This window comes from Molossus molossus, unplaced genomic scaffold (genome assembly GCF_014108415.1).
Source record: "Molossus molossus isolate mMolMol1 unplaced genomic scaffold, mMolMol1.p scaffold_m16_p_14, whole genome shotgun sequence".
Classification (NCBI taxonomy): Eukaryota; Metazoa; Chordata; class Mammalia; order Chiroptera; family Molossidae; genus Molossus; species Molossus molossus.
Window position 1 is genome coordinate 52,782,134 of NW_023425349.1, and position 12,749 is coordinate 52,794,882.

Sequence of the window (12,749 nt, forward strand, 5' to 3'; positions counted from 1 at the left end):
CTGGAACATGCAACTCCTGGGTCAGTCATCAGATGAACCCAGCATGCCAGGAGTCTTGCTAACCAGGGGTGACCTACGACCAAGCTTCTCGGGCCATATTAAACCAGACTGGATCTTCTCAGATCCATTGAATTCTGACTCCCAAATTCAGCATGGATTAGTTAATCCAGCCTCAGATGAAGGGAGGTACTAGCTTAGTTACTCTTTGTCCAGCGGACCACTTTAATTTCAGTCTAAATCTACTCTTGTCCACACCTCCACACTCAAAGACTCTGAGCATTGCGACTCCTGCCCCATTCAGCACAGTTGGACTCCCCTGCAAAATTCTGTCCACATAACATTAAGGGAACAAAAATAGCAGAGAGGAGAATGGCTATTATATTTCCACGATCAGAAAATATTAGGAAGCGCTTTTGTAACTCCCAATTCTTTGATGAAAATAGAAGACTGTATGAGCCCACAATCAGGGACTACATATGTACTCAGCATTTCCCTGACTCAAGCCCGGAATTACACAAAATGGTACTTGTCACTACGGCAACTGAGCAAGCAAATATGAATGGAAGGAGCAAGACAATCTCCATTTTTTAGAAAAGCAACTCAAAGCACATACCTTTTGATGTAATACCATTATCTTTATATATTAAGGGAAACCTATTATTAGCATTTGATTAAGAAAGTATAGCCCTGGCCAGTTGTGCTCAATGGTTAGAGCGTTGGCCTGTGAACCAAAGAGTCACAGGTTTGATTCTCTCTTTCTGTTTCTCTCTCTCTCTCTCTCTCTCTCTCTCTCTCTCTCTGCCTCTCCCCCCCCCCCCACTCTGTGTCAAAAAATAAAAATAGAACCCTGGCTGGTTTTGCTCAGTGGTTAGAGCTTTGGCCTGTGGACCAAAGAGTCCTGGGTTCAATTCCAGCCAAGAGCACGTATCTCGGTTGCAGTTCGTCCCCTACCCCGGTTGGGGTCGTGCAGGTGGCAACCAATTGATGTGTCTCTCTCACATCAATGTTTCTCTCTCTCCCTCCCACTCTGTCTGAAGAAATAAACAAACAAATAAATAAATAAAAATAAAAATGGAAAAATATCCTTGGGTAAGGATTAAAAATAAACACAAAATTATCTTTAAAAAAAAGAAAAGAGTCCTGGCCGGTTTGGCTCAGCGGTTAGAGCGTCGGCCTGCGGTCCGGAGAGACCCGGGTTCGGTTCCCGCTAAGGGCACGTACTTCGGTTGTAGTTTGTCCCTGGCCCTGGTTGGTCGTGCGGGTGGCAGCCACTCGATGTGTCCCTTTCATGTCAATGTTTCTCTCTCTTCCTCTCTCTCCCTCCCACTCTATCTGTACAAAAGATGGAACAATGTCCTCGGGTGAGGATAAAAAAAAAGAAAGAAAAGAAAGTACCTTTAGGCTCTTTCCGGATGGAACCGTGGAAGGTGCAGAAGAGAAGAAGGTTCCTGCTGTGCTAGAAACTCTTAAGAAAAAGTGAAGGAATTTTGCAGAGCTGAAGATCAAGCGCTTGAGAAAGAAGTTTGCCGAAAAGATGCTTCGAAAGGCAAGGAGGAAGCCCATCTATGGAAAAGCTAAGCACCGTCACAAGGAATCCAGGCAGATGCACAGAACTGAGATTCGAATGGCTAGGGTGGCAGGAAAAGCTGGCAACTTCTATGTACCTGCAGAACCCAAATTGGCACTTATCATCAGGCTCAGCGTTTTCAATGGTGTGAGCCCAAAGTTCCTAAAGGTGCTGCAGCTTCTTCGCCTTCGCCAGATTTTCAACGGCACCTTTGTTAAGCTCAACAAGGCTTCGATTAACATGCTGAGGATTGTGGGACCATATATTACATGGGGGTACCCAAACCTGAAGTCAGTAAATGAATTGATCTACAAGCATGGTTATGGCAAAATCAACAGAAAATGAATTGCCCTGACAGATGACACATTGATTGCTCTCTCTCCTGGTAAATAACGGCATCATCTGCATGGAGGATCTGATTCATGAGATTTATACTTTGGAAAACGCTTCAAAGAAGCAAACAACTTCCCATGGCCCTTCGAATTATCTTCTCCACGAGGTGGAATGAAGAAAAAGACCACACATTTTGTAGAAGGTTGAGATGCTAGTAACAGGGAAGACCAGATCAACAGGCTTATTAGGAGAATGAATTAAGGTTTCTATCATAGTTTTTTTAAATAATCTGGTCAGTTAATAAACAGTGAGTGCTTTAAATTGAAAAAAAAAAAAAAGAAAGAAAGAAAAAGAAAGTACCTTTAGCCCTAGCTGGTATGGCTCGGTTGGTTGGGCATTTTCCCATGCACCAAGAGGTCACAGGTTCTATTCCCCATCAGGGCACATGCCCAGGTTGGGGGCATGTAAGAGGCGGCCGATTGATGTTTCTTTCTTTCCCTCTTCCTTCCTCTCTCTCTAAAAAATATACATATTTAAAAAAAGAAGATGAAAGAAAGAAAATACATTTATACTTCTGAATATTCTCTGAAAACTCCAGACTCCTTGAGAATCAAAGATCCCTGAAAAGTTGAAGGCCTTCTTTGATTTTGTTTGTTGTTTGTTTGTTTTGCTCAAACCAACTACAAAATTAAATGTTCAAATTAAGAAGTCACGCCAAGATTTTCTCCCAAGTAATTTGGTTTTATTTCCAATGTCAGTATTGTTTTTCTACTTTTTCCTTCAGGGACCACTGGAAGTAGCCCAAGTGTTTTTGGCTGAAATTCCAGCTGACCCAAAACTCTATCGGCATCACAACAAGTTGAGATTATGCTTTAAGGAATTCATAATGCGGTAAGAGGGGAATGGCTGGGAGTTCGGGAGAGCGATTTCTTTAGGTGACTTTCTTTCCTATCAATGGCCCAAGCTGATAACAAACTTCCATCCCACCGCTGGATAGTTGCAGCCTTTATCTAGACCCTTTTCCATTGATAGGGTAGCTTCTTAAGGCTCAGAACTATAAGCAGGTCATATCCAGACCCCACTTTGTCCTGGCCAAGGCTGCATCCCTGATCTCGTGTGGGCATTGAAACCCACCCCCGCTCCAGCCTCAGGGACCTGCATGCAAAGGAAACATCCTACCAGGAGGCCCTCCTGAGGAGTGCCGGGCCCCAGCTCCTGCTGTCACTCTGATTTTGATTTTCCTCTTCCTTTCTGGCACCTGGGGCTTCCCTTTCCCTTTCAACACATTTTTGTTGTGCTTCCCCAGCTTGTCCATGTGTAGGTAGCAGGAGGGGACTGAAGGGATCTGCTGTGTCTGCCATGTCTCCATAAGTCACAGGGAGTTTTTGCAAGCATAAGAGGTTGCATTCTGCAGTGACCTGAGTTTGAATCTTGGATCCACCCCTTCCTCACAGTGTTATCCTGGGCAAGCAACCGAACATTTCTGAGCTTCAAAGACAAAACAGAGATAAACATAGACTTTCCAGATTTGCAGGAAACACTAACCAGATAGTGGATGTGAAATTCCTTGAATAGCACCCAGCACATAGCAAATCAGAGCATCACCTGGGCAGCTCTTCAAAAAGACAAATTCCTGGGTGCTGCCCCTTTGAGATTCTGATCCATCAAGTCTGCGGTGGGGCCCAGAAGTCTGCATTCTGTAAAGCTACACAGATGGTCCTGATAGGCTGCCAAGTCCGCCAACATTCCTAGGGTTACTCAAGAAATGTTCATCGTATCATCATGCCATGTTTCTAAGTGTTTCAAACGCCCGCGAAATTGAACCTCCTCTTCTCCCCACCCTGATCCGTGCATCTCAGATGCGGTGAGGCCGTGGAGAAGAACAAACGTCTCATCACCGCAGACCAGAGGGAGTATCAGCAGGAACTCAAGAAGAACTACCACAAGCTGAAAGAGAACCTCCGGCCCATGATCGAGCGGAAGATTCCAGACCTCTACAAGCCGATATTCAGAGTTGAGAGTCAAAAGAGGTAAGAGCGGGGCGGAGAAGGCCCTTCCTGGTGGGAAAGGGTAGAGCCGGTGCAGGGCCCAGGTGGGGCCACGGCTGCCCCAAGCCCGGGAGCGCTGGGCGTGGCCCGCGGTCAGGAGCCCAGGAGCTCCGAGCTCTATTTCCCTTCCATCCCCCGACCTCGCCAGGACCCCTCCTGCTGGCCCCCTGCCAGCAGTCTTCCCCGGCTGGCCTATTGCCTGTGCCTTTTCTGGCACAGCGTGAAAGGGTCTCACCCTCTCTTATTAGTGACCCTGTGATTGATGTCCTTGGCTCGCCGGTGATTTCCCCCTTCTCTCTTCAAAAGGCTGACTGACCTCTCTTACTGTTTCTCTCTCTCTCTCCTTAATTTCAGAGACTCCTTCCACAGATCTAGTTTCAGGAAATGTGAAACCCAGTTGTCTCAGGGCAGCTAAGAAAGCTGTCTTCACCCACGGAGACGGAGGCTCCGCGGCCCCAGAGGAGGACTCGCTGGTACTTAAGACAGGACATTTGCCACGCAGGACCGACTCATGCTCCCTGACCATTCAGCACTCTAGGAGCTTTGGGATCCAAGTGACCACGGTGGGGTCTGGCCGGATTTTGTCCATGTGGGGTGGTGAGGGTCATACAGGGTGGTTAATCAGGGTGCCTGTTATTTATTAAAGCGTGGTTTCTCACAGCGTGGAACAAAACAAGGCATAAACGACATCTCCCGCAGAGGGGTCAGTTACTGCCTGCCTGAAAGATGACTTCCTCTGGCCCATATCAGGGTTTACAGAATCAACCCAAATTGCCCAGGAAAAATGGAAAAGTTGTCCACCAGCCTATTCAGAGTGAACCTCACTCATCCCCTCTTTATGGGGGAGGAGGGCAGCATGCCGGAGTGCCAACTGTGTTCAATAAATCTGAGGGCAAGCCTTGCAACTCATGATGGTTGGAGGTTTGGGGATGGATGGATTATTTGTGACCCTGTTACCCTTTTTGTAGCAGTGAACTATTGTATAGTTATTTTTGCTTTGTTGTTACTGTTAAGTTAATTTAATCCGTGTTTATAGAGGAACACACTCAAAGCACTGATTTAGGAGATACATGGTACTCTGACCAGCATTCACTTAAATTGAAACAGTTCTCCCGTAATGCTTTGCAGTTTTTCTTATTCTGGGGGTTGTTCACTCTTTTTCTCCTCCTCGCTGGGACCAAGTTTATTTTTATAAAAGGATAATATCCTGCTTTCATATCAACATATGTATATCACTTACAGAATACAGTCAGCTTTGGCTTCTTTTGACAATGTACTTTAGGAGAAAGATGAACAAAATTATTGTTTGAGAATTAAATTATATATTTTTAATATGACTGGTTACCTTGTCTGGTACTAAAAATGTAATACGAATTGTAAACCAAATGTTTCCCATTGCAACTTGTGTTTTTTGTATTGACGGCACTTCAGAGAAGAAGAAACATGAATGACCATGGCCTTGGTCAGACAGCACTGCCCAGGGTCATACCTCTTCTGCAATATTTATTCTTGGTGGTCCTGAGAGAATTTTATTTGGATATTCCAGAACTTTTTATTTATACATCAGGTCTGCATGAATGTATATTCTGAGAGAGGACTTTTTTAAATTACTAAAGCTTAAGTTTAAGTGGCAGACTTTGTTTTTTAAGCATTTGGGGCAGAACTCTTTTTAAAATATACTGTATACTTCATTGCTTTCTTAAATGAGTATACACAATGTGCTTTGATTCTATATGTTGTTTCGCATCTTCTGTGTGAGAGATACTGGGTGAGACCAAGGTTACATAACATTGTCACTAACCTCCAAAGTCTGTGTTTAGTGAGGAGGAGGCTACCGTAACACACAGCAGTCTACCACAGGCCCTGTGGAATGGAACTTTCCTGAGGGACTCGAGGATGGCCCTCATTATCAACACCCAGTGCATTGCTGCTTCCAGACAATAAGGGTTAGGTGCTAAGTTATATAGGTCTGGCTTTTACTGCCCAGAGCCCTAATAACCCTAATAACCTAGGATATTCCAGACTAAATGTCCTCTGCTTTTAGATACCTGTTGTCACCAGGTATCTTTTTTTAGTCTCTCTTGTGCCACACTGGGTGCCACTTGCTTCCCAACTGCAGGACCTGTGTTCACTCTGCATTCCTGTCCCCTAGCCCAGGGTTCAACACGCAGACGACACGCAGTAAATATCTGTTGGATGAATAGATGAGTGTGAGTAGGCCTCCTTCTAGACCAGCACTGTCCAATGGAAACACCGCGCAAGCCACATTAAAAATAATCATAAAACGAAATAAGTGAAATGAATTTTAATAATATATTCTATGTAACCTGATATATACAAAATATTATCACTTTAAAATGCAATCAATATAGTCATTAATGAGGTATTTTACATTCTTTTTTTCATACTAAATCTTTTTTGTTGTTGTTAATCCTCACCTGAGGATATTTTTCCACTGATTTTTTTTTTATTTTTTTTTCAGAGAAGAATGAGAGGGGGGGGCGGGGGGGGGGGGCAAGAGAAACATTGATGTGAGAGGGATAGAATCTGTGTGCCCTTGGCCAGGAATTGAATCTTTGGTCCACAGGCCGACACTCTAACCACTGAGCCAAACCAGCCAGGGCCATACTAAGTCTTTGAAATATGTATGTATAGATTTTACACTTAACACCTAATATCAATTAAGACTAGCCACACTTCAAGTGCTTCATAACCACCTGTGGCTAGTGGCTACCATACTGGACAGTCCAGTTCTAGAATTTTCCAACTTTTATAACTTGATGCCTATGATCTTTGGGCTCAGAATATCAATAACCAAAGTAGTGGGAAGAGTGTCAAGAGTAAGAACAACAGCACTGTCACTGGGAGCCTGTGGGCTTTCCTGGAGGTGCAGCTTGTGCCGTTGGGACGGACGGACTGGTCGGCATCCGCTGTGGCTGCCCGTGCTCTGTCTGAGCCACCCCAGCGCTCTCCTCAGTTCCACGTACTTTACTTGTTCTTTAAGTAAAACTTATGAGTAAACCGGAGGCATTGCTGCACTTCTTCAAATAACGGCATAAACAAAAAAACTTGGACAAAGGTCCTCTGATTATGTAGTCTAACTATGAGTTAAGGAAGAAGCATTTTAAGCATTCCTAAGAGTAAAGCAAATTAGGCCTTTTGTTTTCTGAAAATTAGACAAACCTTATTGGCCATGGTAGCAGCCATCTTGGCTTAACTTTTAAAAATTTTTGGAGCAATCTTCTGATTAGCTTCAAGCCTCTTGTCCTTCTGTAAGGTCAAAGGTACAACTGTCACTATCTCTTAAGAATCTCAGAAAAATGAAACATGAACATACTGCATAGACCTGATTGGGTTTTCCTGATACTTGTTGTCTTTTTTGTTTGTTTATCCTCACCCAAGGACATTTTTCCATTTTTTGTTCAGATAGAGTGGGAGAGAGAGAGAGAAACATTGACGTGAAAGGGACACATCGAGTGGCTGCCACCTGCACAACCCAACCAGGGCCAGGGACAAACTGCAGCCAAGTTACATGCCCTTAGTGGGAACCGAACCCAGGTCTCTCTGGACTGCAGGCCAACACTCTAACCGCTGAGCCAAACCAGCCAGGGTGATACTTGTTGTCTTAAAGTCCATAATTCTATTGAGCAAGGAGCCCTATCCATGACAACGGATTTATTTTAACAAAAATCTTTTAGGGCTGGCATTGGTCATTATGGTTGCAAGTATGTTTTCAAAGACAGGGAGTCTTTGTTTTGCCTTGAATATATATATACTTCCTTGAATATATTTTTAAATGCTTGTTATCTCAAATGTTGTAAAGCTGTAATTGATTAATTATGTTTCTCCCCCAAAAACCTAAAGGTTCTAATATATTCCAAAAGCCCAGCATGCCCACAGAGTCCGGTGTGTTCTTTAGGACGTAAGGTAATGCTTCCCAATCTTTTTCACATCGTGGATGTAAAGGTTATTTATTGAGGCATAGCCAAGAACCCCAGACTAATTAGCTTAAAACAACAATAAACAACGATCTCACCCAGTTCCCTTGGCTTGGGACTTTAGGAGTGGCTTAGCTGGCCGGTCTGACTTAAAGTCTTGCACGAGCTAGCAATCAAGACATTGGCCGGAGCTGCCGTCACCCGAAGGCCTGACTGACACTGGGGATCTCCTTTCAGAGTGCTCATTCATGGCATCGGAAAGTTGCTGTTGATCATGGATGGAAGCCTCGGTGCTTCTCCACGTGGACCTCTCCCCAGATTGCATGAGCGCCCTCATGACCTGACCATTTACTTCCCCCGCGGCGAGCAATTCAAGAGAAGCAAGGCAAAAGTGGCAATATCTTCTATGGCCTCGCCTCAGAAATCATACTCCTTCGTGTCTGCCAGAAGTAAACCACCAAGTTCAGTCCACACTTAAGAGAAGGAAAATGTAGGCTATACATTTTGAACGGAGGGCTATTAAATAATTTTTAACATATTTTAAAATCACCATAATAGCATACATTAAAATGTTGTATTTGTTTTCTCACTGAGATAAATGGACAAAGCTACTTGCCACTAGAGATGACCATCCCTGGCGCTCTGGGTGCTCTGAATCCCTCCCAGAAGGTGGGGCAATCTCCCTCAAGAAATATCTATAAGCCCGGCCGGTGTGGCTCAGTGGTTGAGCATCGACCCATGCACTAAGAGGTCTCTGATTCGATTCCTGGTCAGGGCACATGCCCAGGTTGTGGGCCCAATCCCCAGTGGGGGGCATGCAGGAGGCGGCCAATCAATGTTCTCTTTCATTGATATTTCTAGTTCTCTCCTTTCCTCTCTAAAATCAATAAAGAAAAATAAATATTTATAACCCAGACCACTGGTACACCCTTGGCAAACCCTACCCTAAGGATGATTCTCAGTTGGTGATCCTTTGTAAGGAACAGAAAACCAAACTTAAATCAGTATTTTAAATGGGGTGGTTGAGTTCATTCACTTACTTAATAGAATAATCCAGAGGTAGTAATGGATCAGACACAGCCTGATTCAGGATCCACACATCTCCTGGGTCCATGTCACCTCTGCTTCCTCTTGGTCGGCTCCATCCTCAGGCTTTCAGAAGTGGTCCCTGGAAATTTCAGGCTCATTCATCATGGACAATGCAGTCCGGAGCCTCACAACCTCACAGCACCAACCTCCATAAAGAGGAAAGGTTCTGTATTGCAGAATTCCTTGGGTTCACTCTAATTGAAATGGTCCCTGATAAACAAGTTTCTCTCCTTGCACTAGAAGTAGAGTCAATAACAACTCAAAGCACAGGGCTAAGGAACTGGTGGTTCCCAGGGAATGAGGAAGGAAGGCTGAATGATGAAAAACAATCACAAGAGCTCTCTGAAGTACATTTTGCTTTAGAGAAAATGCATTCAGAACAAGGAGACTTGTGTGGACATAAGGGTTACAGTTCATTTCATATCATGTTCACAACCTCTGACCTGGTAGGACCATCCCCTGGAAGGAGAATCAAGGGGGTCTACAATATATGAAGGAGAACCTAGGGCTTATCATGTCCTGAAGAAGAGTGGGGACTGGGATAAATAGGGCAGGTGGTTTTGCTGAACCAGTAATTCATCCTCTGGAATGACTTGCCAAAATGGTACAAATGATCAGGAATCAGAACTATAGAATTGAGGGGGGAGGGGCACTGGAAGAAGAATGAGGGCAACAGGGGACTGGAATAAGATTAGATCTGGAAAAAAAAAAAAAGATTAAATCCGAACAGGAAAAGTCAAACATAAAATTGTCTTCTGCTTTTCATTGTATCTCCGGTACCTGGCCCATAGCGGACACTCTATGAATGCTTGTGAAAGACCAAAGTAATGAATGAAGGTGGCCCTCAGCGATGATTTCAGCCAGACTGTTCCTTTTCTGCAGCTCTGGGCTAAAAGCAGCTTCTAAAGGAAGACAGATGATAGGAGTCAACTGGCCCCAGAGGAATAGCTTTCCATTTCCTGTTGACTTTACCTATTATCAATGCGTGAGCAAGAATTAAGAGGATTTTTTTCTCTTTTCTGGTGCTTTCCCTTGAATCACCCTAGACCTTATCCTTAATTATCTTAAACCCAACCTCGCAGAGCCTGATTAAAAAGCCAAATCTCTGATGGTCACCAGTCTTAGAATTACTGGAGGAGATGCAGCACAGCCTTGGGTGAAAATTATTTAGAGAGCTGTTTACATTCCTGATCCTAAGGCCTTGATGCTGAGCACATCCTGGGGAGGGTCCCCGTCTCTGGAATGATGCTACTGAATCCAACCCAGTTCCCGTGTGATGATGACCTCTGTGACATTAGCTGACAGCTGAATGGCTTCCACCTTTATTATTTCCCCCACACACTGGGAAACAGCACATCAGTGGTAACAAGGATAAGGGGATGATTTTCAAGGTGACATAGCTCTAAAGAATACAGGCGAGAAATCAGCTCTCATGTCTCTTCTCAGTTCCTTTATGTGATGAGAGAACATGACATGGATGAACAAATTGTTCTGTTGTCCAACAGGTTATTAGTGAGACTTTTTTTAAAAAAGGAAGTGACTGCCAAAAGTCTCTGGACCAAAGATCACAAGTCCTGGTTCTTCTTCTGTCACCTTCTAGTCTTGCAACTTTGGCCAATCCCCTATACCTCTCTGAGCTTAAGGTTTTTTTCACTGTGAAATAGGGATAAGAGTTACTCTGTCTTCTTCCAACCTGCTGAGGAAATCCAGTGAGACAATTAATGCATGGGAAAGAATTTTGGAAACTCAGAAGTGCTGTCCCAAATGTAAGGTAGCATTATTTACTATTGACATCTCCAGAAAGTTTAGCCAGGCCCCCACACAGCTGCACCCACTGCAGGCAACATTAATCAAAAGCAGGCCGAAGGTGCAGGCAGGACAGAGGCCTGATGTGCCAGAAAAGAAAAGCCTGCTCCATTCAACTCGCAGCAACAGGTACACTGCCTGGCAAGGCCAAGGGCAGGGGGAGAGGGAAGGAAGCCTATCAGTGGAACCGACTGAGTACACAGGGGCTCCTGGAAACCCAGTCCGACGCTGCTTCCCTTCTCCCGGGCAGCATGTTTCCAGTACTTTCCTCTGGGAGGTAAATACAGTGGTTCCAACGGCCCACCTGTGTCCCCAGCCTGGAAGTGCTCCCTGAGGGTATCAAGCACACTGACTTCTATTTGAAACGAAACCACTGAACGGCAAGCTTCCCCAAGAGTACTAAGGAAGAACGAGAGGACTTAGCAGCCATGAGGGATTTGCAACAATTACACTGACATTGCTCATTTGGAAGCCTGTAGTTTGTCTGGTACCTCCCGTGCTCCACTCCGTTGGCTCCAACTTTGCAGCCAGGACGTGAATGTCTCTAGGTGCATATTAAGCAAAAAGTTTCTTAAAAGGATTGAGCAGAGCCCAACCATTCGTTAAGAGACTCATTGGCCCGAATCCACCTTGAAGTGAGCGAAGGGTCCTCCAGCCAGGGCAGCAGGTCAGGTGGAGTTTAGGAATCAAGCGCCCTCCAGCCCTAGAGTTTGTGCGCATGCGCATGGGGTGTTCCCGGAGTTGGCCGCAGCAGTCGGCCTATGGGACGCGGACTGGATGGGAACCGGGAAACGGAGATGCCACGCAGCATCAACTGAGAATTTCGGGGAGTCTTGGGGCCTTTTTCCTCAGGAGTTACAAAGCTGCAGAAAAAGGAATCGAAGTTGAAATCAGGAAAAGTAACATCATAGCAAACAGGCACAGTCCTAACATCTCCTTCCTGGGCCCCTCCAACTGGAGGAGACTGGGAGGTCGCAGCTGAGTGTGTACTTGGAATGAAAGGTGAGAAGTAGTGGGGAAGAGGGGTGTGGTGAAGTCCCCTGAGAGGAACCTCCTCCTGTGCGCAGGCTTGGTTTGCGCCCACCTGCACTGATTCGCATGGGAGGCCTGCACAGTGGAGTGGGCAAGAGAGAGGCCTTCCCTGCAGAGATGAGGACCTGGAGCCAGTCTGTGCCCTGAGAGAGCCCCGCCACAGCAGCGGGCACAGAGGTGCACACACGGAGGTTTGAAAGACTCTGAGCTCCAGCTTGGAGCCTCGTCCCTCACTCCACCTTTACTTGAAAATTTCTCCCCCACCCTCCCCACTGGCCTGTTCCTTTCTAGTTTTGTCTGTGTTTAGGGCTGTCCTCTCCACTTGATTGGCAGTTCCTTGAGACCAGGAGCCATCCCTGTATTTGTCAGAGAAGAGACTGAAGATCAGGAAGTTTCTATCCAAGGAGACAGCAGCCATCCTGGGTAGTTAGGACAGAATTGTTCATAGTTCATGTGATTCTTGTCATGTAAACTAGACAGTAGGAAATTTAAATTCTCCTTCAACTAAATAATGCTAAGGCATTGTTTAGCAAGGAGCTGGTCAAAGTCATGTTAATAAAGGAAATATCATTTCTTCAAATATCACCAGATTGTGTTGCCACTAGGAAATATTAAAGCACATGGTTGAAGTTGCTTGTTTCTTAGGTAATGAATGAAAAAAACCTGCCGTAGCTCTCACTGGTGGGAACCTGCCACCCACCAACATCTTCTTCGCCTACTAGACTGAACCTTATCTTTCAGAGCTGACAAAGTCAGGCACAGGAAAACCCAGCCCCAGTGGAGGTCGTAAATGCTGGAGTTTGCAAGAAGGCAACAGGAGAGAATCAAGGAGGGGTGCTATGTACCCCTCAAGGAGATGAGGTTCCCCAAGAGAGAGGTAAGGACCCTGGACTGAGGGTGTGACAGAGGGAACTGTAAGGGGTAGGACAGGAGAGG

General features: G+C 45.3%; 1 protein-coding gene and 1 pseudogene across 3 annotated transcripts in view; both read left to right on the forward strand.

The window, feature by feature from the left end:
* The window catches only part of DOCK8 (dedicator of cytokinesis 8), a 209,001-nt gene extending 202,675 nt beyond the window's left edge, over window positions 1-6,326 (forward strand). For all 3 annotated transcript variants that reach the window (XM_036261842.1, XM_036261841.1, XM_036261840.1), the window contains 3 exons: window positions 2,685-2,791; window positions 3,760-3,930; window positions 4,303-6,326. In XM_036261842.1, coding sequence (XP_036117735.1) covers window positions 2,685-2,791; window positions 3,760-3,930; window positions 4,303-4,363 — 339 coding nt within the window. In that variant the 3' untranslated portion in view covers window positions 4,364-6,326. The remainder of the gene's footprint in view (window positions 1-2,684; window positions 2,792-3,759; window positions 3,931-4,302) is intronic.
* On the forward strand, window positions 1,327-2,161 carry LOC118630126 (annotated as a pseudogene).
* Window positions 6,327-12,749: the final 6,423 nt, after the last annotated feature.